This window comes from Rhopilema esculentum, chromosome 11 (genome assembly GCF_057945365.1).
Source record: "Rhopilema esculentum isolate cy_ngs chromosome 11, ASM5794536v1, whole genome shotgun sequence".
In the NCBI taxonomy this organism is placed as follows: Eukaryota; Metazoa; Cnidaria; class Scyphozoa; order Rhizostomeae; family Rhizostomatidae; genus Rhopilema; species Rhopilema esculentum.
In genome coordinates, this window is record NC_142825.1 from 11,148,258 (window position 1) to 11,167,286 (window position 19,029).

At 36.4% G+C, this 19,029-nt stretch overlaps 1 protein-coding gene across 1 annotated transcript; it reads left to right on the forward strand.

Moving 5' to 3' along the window:
* Positions 1-80: 80 nt before the first annotated feature.
* LOC148958997 (synergin gamma-like) lies at positions 81-18,951 on the forward strand. The gene is made up of 12 exons (XM_089111318.1): positions 81-220; positions 4,185-4,402; positions 4,893-5,199; positions 6,373-6,777; positions 7,160-7,639; positions 8,036-8,319; positions 9,037-9,126; positions 10,817-12,823; positions 14,134-14,287; positions 15,247-15,303; positions 15,884-15,981; positions 16,830-18,951. Exons 1-12 carry the CDS (start codon positions 187-189, stop codon positions 17,070-17,072), a joined length of 4,377 nt encoding a protein of 1,458 aa, XP_088967444.1. The 5' UTR covers positions 81-186; the 3' UTR covers positions 17,073-18,951.
* The last annotated feature ends 78 nt before the right edge of the window (positions 18,952-19,029 follow it).

The window sequence follows — 19,029 nt, forward strand, 5'->3', positions numbered from 1 at the left end:
CGATGGACGTTATCCATAAATACCGCAAATTTAGGGAATGATATTAAGGATTGGAAAAAGTGATTTTTAGTTAACGTTATTCTATGGATGTGGACCTTTTTCTCTAATTTTTCTTTGCTTTTTAACTCGCATTAATGTTTTCTTCGGCAAGGTTCTGATGAAGAGTGAATTATAAGACCCGACGATATGAATTTCGGACAAAATTCCGGATCAAATCAAGGTAATTGATGCCGATTTTTCCATGGATTTACTTTTTAACAGACATGCTTTTGAAGTGGCAGAATTTCCTAAAAAAATATTATTGAATATTTGCGAATAATAGATAAATTAATTTTCCTTATCTTGCTTTGAGATGACTGTACTTTGAATGAGTTTTTCTTCATGTGCTTGACATTGTCTGATCATCTTCTAAGCTAGTTTCTAACCGAAAGGCTAATTTATCCTTTGATCATCTATCAAGATCACCCATATAATTAAAGCTTTTATTGCTTGCATCACTGGGTTCATTAAAAATTTCATTAAGTAGTTTGCCAACTGACAGGGCCTATTTTAGTGTGCAGTATTACACACTTTGTGCAGTATTAATTTAAAAATGTGCAGTATTGATTTCGAAAATGTGCAGTATTGAATTTTGGGATTTGTGAAAATGTCCAATTGCCGCTATACCAGATTCTCGCTTTGTTCACAAAATGTGAATTTTCCCCGTCAGTTCGATATAGAGGTCATGTATTGCAAATCTCGTATGACCATCGGAAAGACTCTCTAATCAAAACTTAAAACAAAACGAAATGACTAGAAAATTCAAAAAATTGCAACAACAAAATTTCCTATAAAAAATGTAGTTATAAATGTGCAGTATTAAAAATTTCTTAAAATAGGCCCTGCCAACTGAGCACATTTTCTTTGCCTGGTTGCATTCCATCAAATTTGCCAACTGATTGAAAGCAGAATAATACCCCCAGTATATACACTCCACAAATGTCACTAAACCTGGCTCACATGCATTTTTTACAAACAGGAGATCCACTATCCTTGATCCCATACAAATGGCAAATTCACACTTATTGATGAGATATAAACAGGAAATTTACACCTATTAGTAACATGTAAAAAGGAAATTTACACTTATTGATAACATGTATAAAGGAAATTCACACTTTTTAATAATCTATAAACAGAAAATTGACCCTTCTGGTTAGGGTGTCTGTTTACTTAAGCCCTGGTCAAACGATCCAACATTTCACCCAACATTTCACCACCTTGTTGGGTCACCCAACATTGTAAATCTCGATGTTGGACGAAGTTTTACTAAAGTCAAAAATTTTGGCTGCCGACGTCCAGCAATTCTTTTGTTTTGAAGTGTTCAGTGAAATGTTGGATCGTTTGACCACCTCTGCCAACATTGGCTATGCACACGTAGTCGGTAGAAGACTGCCAAAATTCAATCATAGCATTGTTGTTGACTTCTCAGGTTGATTTCATTCTCTTCGACTCTCGCTTCGATTCTAGATTTTGCTTACAATTGATACCATTTATAGCTAAGGTGGCGATTGCCTTTCGTTTTCTCGGATCAAAATGTGGTGGTGCATCATTATGTGTGGCCATCATCGTGAGCGTCTGGTGTGCCTACTGTTGTTAAGCAACACCAATGTCACCTACTACCCACTCCCTTTTTGATCTACGTGAGCAAATATTGGGCGAAATGTTGGGTGAAATGTTGGATCGTTTGACCACCAATGTTGGATCACCTTCCAACATTGTTGGATCACATTGAAAAAAATGTTGGGCGAAATGTTGAGCGAAATGTTGGATTGTTTTACTAGGGCTTTATAAGCATCCAAAATCGTCTATTGAAAGAATGTTTTTCAATAAAGAAAACTTCTGGATTTTAAAGGGTGATAAAGATGCTTTGTGAAATTCATGCACCCTTCATATCACGCAAGGCCATTTCTGTGGCGAAAGAGAGAAGAAATTTGGTATGTTCCAGAAACTAACTTAATTTGTAAAATAAAACCACCAGTGACAGACTGTCTTTGTTCATTTTGATAAGGGGTTTAAATGGAAAAGAAAAGATGCCTAAATTTAGAGTATTTGAGTAAAAGCTGTTAACCTCATAGCAAAATTGAATTTTTACATCAATCATCAAAACGAAATCCGAAATGGCCACCATTGCCAATTTACCATGAAAATTGGCTAATATTCAAATGCCTGTCAATTCCAAACTACATAAAACATTTCATTGGAGTTTGGAATTCATTGGAGCTGTCCTTATGGTTTAGTTTATTCATTAAAAACTAGGTCATTCTGAGAGATTGGGTGTCATGACCTTGATGATTTGGCATGGAATGACTCTAATGTAAATGGCATCATTGTATCTTTTATTAATGTACATATTACTAAAAGATACAATTTTTGCAGATCTTTAACTTTGTATCTTTTATTGATATATCTTTGGTTAATTTTAGTATTCGATAAATTGTAAGTATGTTGCTGAATTACATGAATTTGAAGTTGAACTTTGGTATTTATATTCCACTTTTGATGTTGGAGTTTTTCGTGGATTCCGAAACAGTTAAGGCCTAAACAATTGTGAAAATTCAATGACTGGAAATAATATCAAATTGCATGTTTTAAGCACCTTTATCAGTTTCTAATCTTAATCTGTCCTGCATGCATTCAGCGTTTTCAGCTTGGGCAAGTCAAATGTCTGGCCAGACTGCAGAGTATATATTGCGAGAGCACCCCAAGATATTTTTTCCAAAATATCCCTGTATTTTGAGATCTTCGCAAAATAAGAATTAAGCTTCCTCAAGATCAACCAAATTTTGCATCGGTTTGATAACAAAATAATGATCAGCATATCATGTACATTTTCTGATCTTTGTTTTCATATTTCCTTCTTTTTTATATCCTTTAAATATCCTTGGGTTCTAGCATAGCTGAGCACACTAATGTGTACAATTGAGGTGCACACACCAAAGTACACACTTCTACCAAATTGCACACTTGAAAATTTTGCTCTTCCACACTCAAGATCTCATTGAAAACTGCTGTACTCTGCAATCCGGATGTATATTAATTCTATCCAGACTGCAAAGTATTTCTTGTGCCACTTATGCTTGCATGGGAACAAATAGTGTTGCAAAATAGCAGGTTAAAAGCTGAGTGGTTTTTATTTTTGAATAGCAGTTGCAGGTCGTGTGGTGAGGCTATGCACCAAATTCACAGGAAAATATGTGCTGCAACTGTGCGGATTAATCTAAATTTGAAAAAATGCATGGACTGGATTTGTGGACAAAATTATTGCAAGGGATATGGGTTTACCAAAACCTGTATCCAAACTTTGCATTCAGGAATTCTATTGTGTTTCAACAGGTCCAGGAACAATACCTATACAGTACCATTTTGGCTGGTAGAGACTGTTCTTTTAAAGATTACTTGGCTAGGCCATATGTAGACCAATTAATATTAATGGCCTTTAAAGCTTTTATAAACTTTTTTCTGGGTACTCTACCAACTGTAATGGGGATGGAAGTCCCCCACTTTTGAGTAACTCTCAAAATAATGACAAAATCCCATGTTATAGGTAAGTAATTGACTGAATTGGAGGTTGATGGTTACAGTTTATATATATGCAAATGTAATCCACATGTGAGGTTTGTCCTACTACACTTGACAAGGAATGCAGACTGGCAGTCAGTATTTTTGCATAATTTATGATTGTTCAAATGTAGCATGTTACTGGAAGGACCTTTTCTGGGGGAGATTTTGACAATATTGAAAATGGTGTCATGTGGCCTTGATTTTGTTTTTGTAAAAAACTCTAAGGAATAGAGTTTTTTGCTGAGTATAAGCTTTCTTCTAAATCGGATTATAAACTTTCCCATCTGTGTACTTGAAGATGGCATGAAAAAGCAGAAACAAGGCCTACTCTTTAGAATACAAACATGGGATACGACAAATAGAAATTTGAATCCAGATAAGAACAAAATTAATGAGAGAGGAAGAATGATGCCATAGATTGTTTGTTTGTTTCTGAAAAATTGGAAGCTGTTAGCATGCAACCTAGTTAGAGAGTCCAAGAATTGGTATGTTGTTGGTTTATGTAGACAGTTTGGGATCTTTTATTGTTCAAATCTTCAAAAACTGAACTGGATCTAATATACATAGCTTCTTTTTTGCAGATTTTAGTTTTGGTTTCCCACAAAATCAACCAAGAGCTCAGTGGCAAATGCAGCAGCACCCTGCACTGGGCCAAGAGCAGCAACACCAGTATCAATGGCCAAGAATGGTGGAACATGGTCAGCAGCAGAATTTTCAACCACAGTTTTCAGATGGAAGACAGGTCCTGAACCAAAATTGGCCAATGCTACAACAACAAGGTCATTTTCAGAATATGCAGGTACCCATCTTCTAAAATTAAGTCTTGCTTCCTATTATTTTTTGCATTGCTGTTCTAGTTGGTATTGTTTTTGTCAGGTTAGAGATTGTCCAAACCTTATAAAAATGTGTTTCTATCCAGGGCTTTCAGTGAACAGGAAATCCACCTCACAGAGGATTCCTGTTAGTCACAGTTCACAATGAATTTTAGACAAAGCAACTTGAAATTTTTATACTTGTTAGCTTTTTCTTACTATTTCTAGATGCCCAAAGCAAGTTTTTCTATTTCTGTAACTTTCTTATTCCAATTTTGTTAACGTTAAATGGTCACAAACATCAATTTCATTGAATTTCAGAGCTATTTAATATTATATATTATCAGTGTCAATCAACAATCAATTGAATGTCTGGAAATTTATCCAAAAGCTCACTAAACTTCTGTACTCTTGATTTTTTCCATGTCTTCATATGCATGCCAAGAAAGGATATTTAAAAGTGTATTATGATTCTAGGTGAATGAAGCAACAGCTATGCAACAACAGATATCTTACTCGAATCAACCCGGTCATATTCCTTTCTCTAACCCACAAGTACAAGGGGTCACAATGATCCAGGATCAGAACAATTTTAAACAACATAAATTTGAAGAGCAAAAGAGAAAACTAAGGGAAATGTCAAACAGAGGTATGAGATCAAATTCAAAAGGAGGAAAAAGCATGGTGGATGATTTTCTATCAAAGACTGACTTGAATTTGTCATCACAGCCAAAGCAAGGAGCTGATAGAGGTGACCAGAAAAGGAAAACAAATGTCTTCAGCAGTGAGTTATCAAGATGTTGTGTCATTTTATCAACTTATGTTTACCTATCATATTGTCAAGCTCCTTCTTGTGTCTCAATATTTTCAAAAAACTGAAGTATCATTTGGTCTTTAATGAAGACAGCTGCTCACAAGAGTACTTGAAATTATAAAGAAATCATAACTTTACAAGTTTGCTCATTAAAATCTTCCTGCACCTGGTCTTAAGAGACCTTTTTATGTGTATTTAGAAGAGCTCATTGTATCAAAAGGATATAATGATCACTCTATTCTCTGTGAGTGAAAGTGATTCTACAATAAAGGCAGTTAGTCAGGAGGAAGATTTTTCCAGGAAATTTCCATAGATTCTAGGCTGCTATTGAGACAAATGGGCCTTTTTAATTCCATTTCAATAATCGGTCAGTTGTATTCATCTTATCAATAAAACATTAAAATGCTTTTATCTTATATAAAATCAAATTTTATCTTTTTAACCACAGCAAGTACTATATTTGCTATTTTTATTACCAAAGGAAAAGCTTTAGTTGAATCTATATCTATGTTATCATTGTTTTGTATTTTCTTCCCAAATTTTGTACGTGCATTTTCTTTGAACAGCGAGTTATAAAGAACATTTTTAGTTTTAATGTAAAAGTTATCAATAAATAAAAGGCTTACGGTTTTTTTTAGTGAGCATGTGATATTATGATGTAAGTTTTTGGTGTATTAAAGAAGACAATCCTAAGTTGGTACTTTGAGTTTCACGGTTAAAGTGATCTTCATGCAACTGTATTGAGATATAGAAAAACTTATATGTTGTCTGTATGTGAAGCTATTATTCCTCTAATATACAGAAAAATTTTGATTATGTATTAAATACAATTGCCTATAGTCGCAGTCTGATGCTTGTTGGATAGCGAGTGGGGAAAGGGAAAAAATTCAAACAAAAGACTCATAGCAAAGGATTTTGCAAAATAAATCTCGTTTGTTTTGCAAAAATGGCCCTATTGCTGGGGGCTGAATATAATGGGTAGGCGTTCAAAGTTCAATGAGTACTACCCATAATGAATTATAACCCATGAATGGCCTGAATATTTGTAGTTAAGGTTATAAAATTAATCTTTTATGACATTCTTGCCTAAGATAAGAGGGATTCAGTTTCTGAATTATATAATGGCCTTTTCTTATCCTACAGGTCAATCAAAGTCTGGCAGCAATAGCCAACAAGTACAACAGAGTAATTTTATTCAAGGTCAAGTTAATGTTCAAAGTCAGGCTATACCTGGAAATAATTATTCAAACTTTGATATACCTCAGACTGGGTCTTACCTAATGCAAAAGGCAACAAAAGATTCGCAATCAATGATTGGGACATCAATGCCTAATGATCAACAACCTTTTACCTGTCAATCATTTCCGTCATCAAGTTTTCCCCAATCAAATACCAGCTTATCCCAGCCTCTGGTCAGTCAACGCCAGCCTGGAGACAGTCATCTACATCAATCACAGGGTTTTCCAGCTGCTCATCACAGTCACCCCAGTTATGATTTCTCGCAAGAAGGCTGCCAGTTTGGGGACGACGATTTTGGAGACTTCCAAGGTACTTTTTTTTAATGGGTTTCATATAAGTTATGTTAGTTACACATACATTATTCAAAAAGTATAAAAATTATCTATTAACACTTATCCGTTTTCCACATGTTTGAATTCTGTACTTACCTTGCTGACAATGTTATCTAGTGTCGTTAAAAGGCTCATTTGCAGTTGCATCCTGGTTTCAATAAATGCCACGCAAAGGGTGACAACCATATTGTGAAATATTTATATGACAAAATTTTATGTTAAGATATTAATTTAAATTGTTTTGAATGACATCTATTCAGAATTCCCATCCATATTATGCGCATGGGAGTGCTCTCATCGATGTTTCTTCTCGTAATGAAGCTTATTTTCAATATAATTCACGTTGTTCTTTCTCGCAGGAGGAAGTGCTGACAGCAAACGAGCAGATCAAGGCTTCAATTCCTTGAATTCAAGCACGTCATCCTTGTCAAGCCTCAGGTCTTCTTCAGCAGGAGTCCTTCAACGAACAGGTTCTATAGATTCTGACCAATCTTTGCAGCTCAGCTCTGATTCAACCCAACTTCAACAAAAGTTTTCCTCACTTGGAAATTTCTCTGACTTCAGCCATCACACAAACTTCGGTGATGCCCAGACTGCTGGCAATTTATGTCACTTTCGTGGATCAGACAATACTTGGGGTGCTGGCCAAACTCATGTGCAACATCTGGCAGCAAGCAACAGCTCATCGCAGTCATGGAGCGGTCAACCAATGACTTCTTCTAAACTTCACATAAATATGCCTAGTGATAACCCGATGATGCCACAAGCCTTCCCTCCAGCGCAAGCAGATCTCGGAACCAAGCAGGCCCCTTTGGACATGAATTCAAGCCAATTACCAGGTATAGCCTGCAGTTTTAGCAAATGCCGTACACATACTATATTTGAATTGCTGGTAGGGTTTAGGTTTGATTCATATCGATTTCAAAAAGTAGAGCTCTAATATTTTCAAAATCTGACAGTAATGAACCTGAGAGTTGGCTCACAGTTTGAACTTTTAAACAAATGTACAGTCACGCTCGTCTTTACGGTCCTTCTTCATCAAAACTACACTTTTTACAAAAGAAGAAACTATCAATATTTGCTCCGCGTATATATTAATGGTATGCTGGTGAAAATATAGAAAATTTGGACTGACCTTGAAAAACATGGCCCGTTCATTTGCATTTTCAATGACGAGTGCAATTGGGTGAGTATTGTTGCTCGAAATTAATTTATTTATATTGATTCCTTTACAGAAGTGGCTGATGACACAAACATAGAGGAATCCCTGTATGGCTCGTCATTACCCATCTGGTGCCATGATTCTGCCTCACTTCCATCTGTCTATAAAAGGGTATTAGAAAAATCAATGGCTCTGGATGGTGCAGTGGACACAAGCAAAGTCTATCCAATACTTCTGTCCTCAAATATTTCGAAAGACCGGCTCAGAGATATCTGGGAAATGGCTAATAAAAGAAACCCTGGAATTTTAGACGAAAAGGAGCTATATCTTGCTCTAGGATTGGTAGCTCTAGCGCAGGTAAATATATGCTTGGCAAGCAAGGTATATTTTGTGCTGATAGACTGTAGGTATTCAAACTGCATGTCGTTAAGTTTGTATGTAGCCTTGAAGCTAAGGCTTACGTGGCTTCTGCTTAGTTTATTGTTGGGTTAAGAGTATAGAGTCCTACTTCTGAATGCGAGAAGCCATCTAAATATTCTGGCATAAAACCCTTAGATAAAGCCTTCAATGAATTTTAATGTTGCCAAGCACGATTTTGGATTGTTTCTCGTTGTTTAATGCAGAAGTTTCAGTAAATTATATCATGTATCTGATGTCTGCCGAGTTACCTCGATTCGTATTCCTCATTGTTGGCAATGGAGAATTCAGAGCCTCAACTTCTCCAATAACTAAAGAGAAAAAATTGATATATAGCCTGAAGACTTATTCCATTCTTTCAAATCTATAGCCGTAAGGGGTATTGCTTAGAATATGCTATAAATGTATACCATATACATCTACTTGTTCCATTACGAAAAGTACTGTTTACCTGTCTGTCATAAAGTGCTCGATGCCGTATAGTCAGAGCTGAACACGCTGCCTAATGACTGCATTAAGCGTAAATCTTGGAGAAGCAACGTAGAATCGTCCTGCTCTTTACACCAAAGTGTATTTATAACCATATACCTGTGTGAATTCTTGCTTTTCAATTGTATTTAAAAAATATGCACGATTGATGTTTCCTCTCTACTATAGGCTGGTTGGACTAAACTCTCTGTCAAGAAGCTCGCTTCATGCAATCCGCCACCGATCCCAGAGTTTCCCGAGTACACTCTCATAGATTCTGTAAGTATTTCGAGTGATGCATGTTTCGTTCACATTAAATCACCCGTTGCAACTTAGCAGTATGGTTGCAGTTGTCTTCTGCTAAACCTGTGCTATGACAGCAATTCTTAACCTCCTGCCCGCAGCAAGATTTCGTCCGTCCCGCCAAATGCTTTTACCTCGAAAGATATTTTTTGTTTACACTTTCAAAATTTGGAATTCGGGCTAGTTTTGTTTTTGTCTGCTCTGATATCTCTTGCACTGCAGTATTATTATTTCCGTTTCGTTGACCATTTGTTGGTCCGAAAGGAAGTATCCAAACTTTAATAACGATCTTCCGCATAACCCGGTACAAAAAATTGAAGTTACAAATGATACGTAATTTTGCAAAAACTTTTTTTGAGTTGATATTCTATGCTATAGTTTTCAGTCACCCCCTCCCCCTCTTTGGCTTCCCTCTTCCCCCTGTATCATCCACCTTTCCATAAATTATTTCATGAAAAAAGCACACCAAATAAATTTTATGAATATAGAATCTAACAGAAAATAGTAGACCTGCCTATCTAATGCTTGATTAACCGCGGTAAGTATCAGATCTTAATTTCATATTTAGCTGCTTTGTAAAACAAGCTATGTAAAAGTTGAAAACTCGGTTGCCCCCCGGGAAAAATCCGTATGTTTTTTCTGGTCCGGCACTCAAAATACTTAAGAATCTCTGTGCTATTTCATACTATTCTATTTTCATATTCCAAAATCGAATTTCTTGAAGTTTCACAACTAGATTTTTCCGTTAGAACATTTTTTGTTTGAATGATTTGTTTTTGTTTAAGTAATAAGCTAGAAGTGTACTTAAGACCTTTCTATCAAAATTGCATACTTCTACTAATATATTGGTCGCCTTATCTGCTGAATGCGAAATGTTTGTAATGAGAATCTGCTATCTTTTGCAAACCTCATTCACCATTTTCTATCTTGTTAAGCCTTAGAGGTGACTGCCTTATCACACACCATTAATCTTTTCTGCAATACTATCACCACAGATCTTATCTTTCTCACCATGTCATATCATATCGCGTATCTTCATATCTAACTACATCAGATCCTAAAATATCGACTTTTAGAGGCAGAAAATCTCACTGTCTTAACTGTACTCATCAGGTACATGAAGGGGTGGTAGCCAAAGTGGTGGAAGGAGTTCATCAAGTGCGCAATTCTCCTATTCAAGCTTTGAATATAAACTTTCTCTCACATTTTAGTTATTTTGCCACGTTTTGAACTGCAGAGAGTGTTGAAAAAAAGCTTTTCCATGTTGCTATGAATAATAATGGAGATTCATTTCTCCTATTCTAATTTGTTACGCATCTACCTACCTAAAATTTTAATAGCAATTCATGTTGTCCATTCTTTATTTATATATATATCAATCATTTATCAATCATAGCTGCATTTATCAATCTTATTCTTTTAATATTATCAGACGCAACCCACCTATATTTTTTCATTTCTAGAAGGCTTAAATTGTCTACAGTCCCTTCTCAATTTCGCTAAAATGTTCTACTCTCTAATTTTTTGATATTATTTTATTCTGGACTTGAAGGTGAATAACGTTGATCTGCAATGGCTTCTCCAACTTAATGTAATTTTCATTTTTCTCAACTTTTTATACGTAGCATGGAGTTTTTATGTATCAATCAAACTTGTTATATTGCAGAAGAGTACCAGTGTGTTTGGAGGTGATTCCCTCATTGCAGAGAGCAGTCTTGGTTCATCAACAGCCATAGACCCAGATGACAAATACAGTGTTTTCAGGCAGCACAGCAGCGAAGCAAATGCAGCGACGGCAGTTTCAAATGCAATGACGGATGATTCCCCTAGCGAATACATTGGCTTCAATCAACCATTTTCTGGGATTCAAAAGCCTGGAAGCGATAAGATCAAGCCCGTGTTAAAGGAGGACCCTGAAGACCAGTCCAAGACTTCCGAAGACTGGGCTGATTTTCAGTCTTCTAATGTTTCAACGCTTTCAACTTTCTCTGATTTTCAGTCTTCAAATGTCGATATATCTAGGCCGTCAACCATCTCAGACAGTAAGGAGATGCCTGTTCAGAAAACTTCAGTTCCAAGTTTCTCTGATTTCTCCTCTCCCCAAACTTTAGTCCCTAATGTCCCGGTCTCTACAAATGAAGATTTTCCTGCATTTCAATCATTTACCGAGTCTCAGTCAAACAAAAACATTCCGAGTGCATACATTTCAAATGTAAAGGGATCGGGAATGACCTCAGGCCCTATGTTCATGAATACATTGACTAGCACTCATTCATCAGTCTCTCGTCAGCCTGTAGGAGGGTTACACATCACAGAAGACACGTCGGATGATTTTGGTGATTTTAGCTCGATCAGCGCCGACTTAAAAGCAGTCAGTTCAAAACAAGCTGTCAGTAATTTTGATAGGTTTTCGGCTTTTAAAGACATTGAAAAGGAAAGCGCATCCTTACATCAAGAATTAACGGGAGTTGAAGCTGCAAACAAGATTGACGAATCTTGGGATGAATTCACTTCCTTCACATCCGTTGCAGAAAATAACGGAAATTTTTGTAAAAATGACCAACCTCCTTTTTCTGCGGAAAGTGAATTATCTTCTCGAAGAGAAATCCATAAAGAGAGTTTTGGCAATGAACAAGAAGTTGACTTTCGAAAGTCTGTTCTCCACTCTAATAGTCTGCCCAGCTTCACCCCATCAGGGATTGCAAACGAGTCTTTAGAGGGATCTATGAAAGACACTAGTATTTCGTCAATGCAGACTTCAAAACATTTGGCTGCTTTTTCTGAAGCTGGCTCGCAACATTTTGAGAAGATTCAGTCAATACAGGGCTTCACAGAAACCACGAACGTGAACCTCCATAAATCGTCTAAGCCATCATTAGAAGTTGAGGATAATTTTGCAGATTTTTCTTCGCACGACTCTTTCAGTAGTAACCACGAAAGTGATATTTTTAGTCAAATCAAAGAACTCGATGATCCTGAAAGAAATAAAAAGAGGTCTTCCGTGTTAACGGTTAAAGAGGACTCTGAATTCGCTGATTTTAGCTTTAGTGGTTCAAAATTTGCCGCTGAAAACGCGAGCAACAGATTATTTGATGACAAAGCTTGCGATATTGCAAGTCATCAAAAAGTTGATTTGCCAGGAAAGGCAGTGGATGACAAAAGCCGCTCTGCTGGTGCGCCATCTTTTGGGCAAGAGGAGACAAACGAGTTCGATGCTTTTGCAGATTTTGATAATCAGCATGGCATTGATTCGACAGTGACGCAATCCTCTTCTATTGAGACAATGACGGGATTCGCGAAGAAGCAAAACACCGTTGTCAGTGGCATGTCTGACTTTGGTAGGTTTACCAGTGCTGAAAATGATGACAGTGAAAGCACGATGAGTCGTTCGAGTGATTTGACATTGCTGGAAAGCAACCACACGTTTTCTACGTCATCCAAGCCACTGAATATTGAAGACCAACTTAAGTCTTTTGCGACCTCTGCTTCTTTGAATATTGGATTCGTCCCTGTTGAGGTTGAAAAAGTACCCGAGCAAATTTACAAACCACCTTCTGATCTTCATCAAGCAGTAGACAGTAGAGAAGACAGAAGTGTTTCAAATGAAAGTTTCTTTACTAATCCAGCACTTAATGCTAAAGACAGATACAAGGCCCTCGCTGGGGATCTTGAGGTAAGCGCTTGAATCTTCAGAGCTTGCACAGTATAAACTCAATTGAATCTAAACGTTACACATAAAGTAATCCTGTTTTCATTATCAATTTCCCAGCAAGAGTTTGGTAGTATTAATGACGAATTTATATTTTTCCCAGCCCCCTAGTGGTAACGTTTTCCTTTCTCTTTATATATATCTGTCTATCCCAAAATCTTTTTAACTCTATTTGCAGGTGTTTACACTCTTCTTGCCTGCGCGCTATCTAGCCTACCTGGTCGGGCGATCGAGGCTTCTTGAAATAGAGCCACCGCTGGGACTTCAAGGGTCTAACGATTCTGCTGAGCTGTCCCCTTCAGAGTTACTAAACCTGGAGTTAGGCTGGTGTTGTTCCCAGCTTACGTGGCAGTTGTCACAATCCTATTAGGGATGCTCTTAGTTCAAAATTAGTTCATAGCAGCAAAATATTAGGGATTCTTAGTTCAATCTTTCTTCCTTCTCCCTCCCCTTTTGCTTCTGGATAGTTGCATATTGCTGCCATGTATTTAGATCCTGATTTTTTTCACAAATGTTATCTTATTCTCACTACAACAATTACCGTCTCTCTCTGAAAGCTTTAAGCTGCTAAATGTGTGATTTTGTTAAAGTAAATGTTGCTCGTAAACTGTTTGAAATTATAGTCTATACGAGCATATTTTGTGAGATAGATAAAAAATATAAGGACAAAATTGGCTTGGTACGAAGAAGGAGTCTGGTACGTGGTATGTGCTAGCATTAGGATGAAAGAGTGAAGGGGAATTCCTTCGGTTAAACTGAAAAAAAGTAAGGGTTTCTGTAGACACCAACATATTTATTTCAGTGCAGATTCAGTCCCCTGTCATAACCAAAGAAAGAGAAACGCGGCCTGCATTGTTACTTGTGGAGAAGCTAGGTCTTCGAGAGAAGACAGGAGAAGACAGACTATTCTTTAGCACCAGCCAAGTAAACTTGTCATGTCTTGTTGAAGAACTTTTTTAAATTATAGTTTTCCTTTCAATCTCAGTTTTTCTGTCAATCTCAGCAGATAAAGTTATAGTTGAATTCGCCTACGTTGACTGTTCTTTTCCATTTGAGAAAAATCAATTTAAACTAAATAGAGATTTATACTATTGGATATGGGAATATAATGATAATACTATTGCCTTTCTTGAAGGATCATGTTTAGTGGTAGCAAAATAATAGTTTGTCACTCTATTTATTGAACTATATTAAACTGTAAGATAATTTACACGATTTTTTTATCTTACCTCTCTAATCTGTTACATCATAACAAGTTTTTTTCTTTATCGGAGGACTCGGAGCTGCATGTTTATGAATGGATGCGATGTTTGAATAGCATTAAAAAGGTATTTGAAATGACCACGGGTGCTATAAAGAGGCATAATTTGTCTTTGAGCACAAAGAAAGAGGTATTTGAAAGTGAAAAGGGAAAAGAGTTCTTTAACGGTAAGAAACGATAATACTTTTGGAAGCATTTAATGTTTTTTGTGTATTAGAACCAGATTTGAACAATGTGCTTTTCACAGTATTGTATTAAAAACTCCGTTTTGTTGATAACCAACTAGCAAAGAGGTACTCAATAAACGAGGAGGTATTAAGAAGATCAAGCACCACACGCACTATAAACGAGTATATATGAGAAAGGCAGATAAAGTTTCGTAGGCAGGTCTTAAGAAAGGAAAGAACAGTGGCGAAGGAAGTGGTTTTTTACACTGCCAGGAGCGATGATATAAAAATCATTTTTCTTGTATTTTCATTCTTTCATTTTTCATTTCCTCTACTCTATGATTAATTTGTTTTGTAAGAATGGAATCAATGTCATTCGTTATGCCTTTCAAATTTTTATTGAATAACGAAGGTCTTGACCTTCATTTTGGCACTGATACAGATGATCTTTTACGACGTTTAGGGTATTGTGAATTCAATTTAAGAAACAAAAAAGGTCTTAAAAATTCATTTTGCTGTTGACAATCAAAATTTATCATTGAAACAGTTAAACATATTTTTCATTATCAGAATTTGTTTATATTGCCTGTGATATCATAAATCTCTTATTAGAATATTTCTCAAGGAAACTCACAAGAAATATTTTACAACTATAAAAAACAAGTGGGAGTGGATTTATTTACCTAATGAAATGTGAAAGTAGAAGTTGAAATAAGTTAACCATAATGATAATTTTTTGTGGGTTTCCTTGAGAAATTCCATGCGTTTTTTGGCATGCAACTAAGCTAGTTTTTCTTGGAATAGTTGCATGGCACCAATAAACTTTTATCCTACAACTCTGTTCTGATGATAAACACGTAAGACCATGTTGAGTTTAAATGCTGATATTACGGAGTGAGAAGTTCAGTCTAATAAGCATTTGAGTGTTTGCTAAAATTGGGCATTTGTCTTTTCCACAGGTTTGAAAGAAGTGTTCGCAATTGCTTGCAGGCTTAAGGTCTCTATCGATAAATCTGGTAAGTTGTCAACTTGTTCTTTTTATGCATATTTAAAATCTCAAGTACTTGAGTTCCTTTTAGGAGTTTAGAGCAGAAGTTTTGGAATGGTTGGTGTATGAAGGGACATCTTACTGATCTCCTTCATTCCATTCCTACCTTCTTGGGGAAGGGTGGAGTGCATAGACCCCCTTCAGAACCCAACACTATACCTTTAGCACACTCCCATAACCCAACTTTCCTTCCAAGAGCTTTTAAACTTCAAACGCTTTGCCCAATTCTTAAACAAAACTTTTCTTACCCCCTGTTTCTCTCATGGTTAGGGCTTTGCTTTAGGCCCCAAAGCATCCGTTGCTTAACCGACTAAAACCAGTCATTGAAACAAAAGTAATGTTAGTAGAAACATTTGCCTGTTTTTATTTGCATTTCAAGTTCAAATATTTATAGAAGCTATACATTTTGTAAAAGTAATATGTTTTTAGTATTGTAGAATAGTTATGTAATAGAAAGATGGTCCCTACCATCAGAAGTTATCAAACTTTACAGTGACATTTTTATGCAGCTGTATTTAATTTATAATTTAATATCAAATCGATTTAAGCTCTCGCAAAGTCAAACGAAGATTTGAAGATGATTATCAGTGAAGTGGACAAACTCTGGCGAGTGATTTCTGGTTTTTCATCAGGGCTTCCAGAATTCGTATGTATTTCTTTACGAATATTCACTTTCTTCATTTTGTTTTATTGCCTTGAAATGTAAGCATTGATATCAATACCAGTAGAGTCAAATCTAAGCGAAACCCCTGCGTGGTATATTTCAAGACCAGTTGAATTTCATCTTTGATTTGAATCATTTGCCTGTTTCCTTATTTGAACCACTAAGACTGTTCCTGACGGTTTTCATCATTTCGTGGACACAAAACTCTCTAATGGCACTTGAATGTTGGGTGATATGTAGCTTTTAAAATTTTGTTTGTCGTCAAACTCTTGAGTATTTGATGGGTGACTTAGACAATGCAAAGATAACTTTCATGCAAAAACATTCGAGCATTTGTGCGTTTGTTCGTTTCATTTTATCCCCTGTCTTGCCTTCAAAAATTTCCCCAATTCCATGGAACACCAGTGTGCTTAAAACTATGACAACATTGTGTTGCCTGCATATTACTTGCCAACGAACATAATATTTACCTGATTTTCTGGTTTTATTTTGACTATGATTTTCAGAGAAAACGAATTTGTTTTGTTAAATGATTTGTTTTCATAATCCATGATTATTCATAATTCATGAAGGCTGTGCAAAGACAAATTATCTTATAAAAGTAATTTTATTACTGGAAGTAGCCAATGAATAAACAAATTAATTAGACGAATAATAGGCCTTAAAAGCAACCGACAGATACTGAAGTGGCCTAAGTCGCTTGTCAAACAACTACTGGCGAATGCTTTTTTGGCCAATTTTTGATTGGCAAATGGCTTAAGCCACTTTTGAATTCGCCTTCGATAATACCAAAAAACATCTGCTCAGAACTAAGTCTTATTCTATTTCAGTCATTTCCTGAATCATGGAACAAGGAAGATTTTAATTCATCAGACTCCGGTATTGTTGTGCACTGCGGAATTTGCCTGCATTATTTAAATGGTGATCCTGTCGTTCTAAACAACTGGATCGTGTCTGCTACAAGCCTGACCTACGGTGGTAAGGAGTACCACAGTACATGTGCCAATTTTTGGTGCAATAAAGTGAACCCTGTCTTGCCTGCACTGCCACCCTTGGCATCAAGCTTACTATAGAACAAATTTATTAATTATCTTATCAATTTTGATAAATCACCAGTAAGATGGCGTAAGATATTGTAAGTTTTATCGACGAAGTACTGAAAGAAAATGGCCAACTTGCTAACATTTTTGCAAGGCCGTTGCTAGATTAAAAGAGAGATCTCTAAGAATACACTGACAAGTAGCCTGTGGCAATTGTTGGAGGAATTTAAGTTTTGTATGGCATATCATCACCTGTTTGATTAATTCTATCTTTTGGGCCAGCAGGCAGACAAATCCACAAGGATACATTCGTAATCCTTTTTTTCGCAATCAAAGTGCGGCTGAATCTGATGAAATCGAGCTTTAGAAAATGGGAGAACGTTCAACTGGTGCTCTCGCGTCATCTTGCACTGCGATGCAATATTGTTGATTGAGTTGTTTATTAAGGCAGGAAATACTAAGGTAAGAAGGGTTATTGTGCGATTCCTTTTTCACCAGAAAAATGCCGGATTCTTCGTATTAACAGGTTCTTGTTCACGTGAACCTGTTAGTTACAAAAGCTATTTGCAAAATATTTTGTGTCCTTTGACTTTCAAAAAGGATGCATTGCCCTAGCCCGCCACGGCAATTTTAGAGGCCCTACCACAGTGAGGTCCTATGCTCAATTTTTATGCCATGGTATATTTTTCTGTCTTTGCCACGTTGACAGTTGCTCCTGTAAGGTTATCCTCTTCTTGACCCAATTGCTCTGTATATTCCTATGTTACAAAAATTATTGATCCTTTGTGTAGTTGGCGTTATTTTGTTATAAAAAAATGCTTGATATATATAAAGATTTATATTACACAATACGCCCTAATATTGGCCTAAATCAGGTTGGCTACTCATTTATCACAGCGAACGGTACTTAGAAAGTCACGGTGAGACAACTTCGCTAACAGCAGGTATTGAAGGAAACCCCTTCCCCCTCGGCGGCAAAACATGCTTACTGATTATGAATGGACTACAAATGGATTTTTGGTCGATACCAACATTGGTCAGTGGAACCTCTACTAACGAACACCTCTATACAACGAATACCTCGCAACAACTGACGTGTACTTTTGTCCCAAATGGTCAAAACGCTCTTATAAAGTAGAGACCTCTCTACAACGTACAATCATTCCTTTTACGTAGCGACAGGCCACCTACCTTTTGTATGCTTGGGATGTGGAAGATATTTTTTTTGCCCCCCCCCCCCCTTCATCAGATTAGTCAGCCCCTTTGTAGCTATTTCAAGCTTACACAGTTCACGTTTGTTTTTAAACTTTCCAAGCCAATCATAGCCTTTCCAAGTGTCGTGCTCTTTTCTCAGTGAAAAGTATTCCTGCTTTATAAACATTAATCTTAATAGGTTCTACACAACGATTCTAACATCCTTATTTGTTGTATTACAAATAATGTCAGCTATTTTCTAGTAAAAGATTTTAGTAAGCTTGTCACAAGTGTTACTTAAGGCTTGGTTAACGAAATAATTAAGTTTGAATGTCTGAAATGGTACCGCTGTTTAAGAGTAAGGTCTGGTAGAGAAAAAATGTGCTCGCCTATACATACTGTTTGGTTTGTTGCTTTGTATCTACACATTTGTGATGAAAGCTGAGCCAATATAGTTTAATTTTGACACGTGTAAAGGACAATTTTCTGATGAACGCATTAAGGGCGCACCATCCTGTACTACACACCGTGTACAGCTCCGCCTATACGGTATCGAGCACTTTATGGTAGACCGGTAAACAGTAATTTTCATTAGCTTAATTTTGACAATAATAGGGCAAATTGATTTTCTTCGTAATGTACAATTTCCATTTGAGTCAAATTTCTGGTAAGATTCTATCTTTTCAACCATAGTCAATGCAATATTTCATCAAAAATGTTCTTGTGTATCATTAAAAGAACTTCCAAGATTCTCACATTTCTTCAAAGGCAGGGAACAACCCATATTTTTTGTAAA

Excerpts from the sequence above, each read along its gene's own strand:
- LOC148958997 (XM_089111318.1), top strand. The coding sequence starts at position 187 with ATGAATTTCGGACAAAATTCCGGATCAAATCAAG. Across the intron at positions 4,403-4,892 it reads GTCATTTTCAGAATATGCAG|GTGAATGAAGCAACAGCTAT; the intron begins GTACCCATCTTC and ends TTATGATTCTAG. Across the intron at positions 5,200-6,372 it reads GAAAACAAATGTCTTCAGCA|GTCAATCAAAGTCTGGCAGC; the intron begins GTGAGTTATCAA and ends CTTATCCTACAG.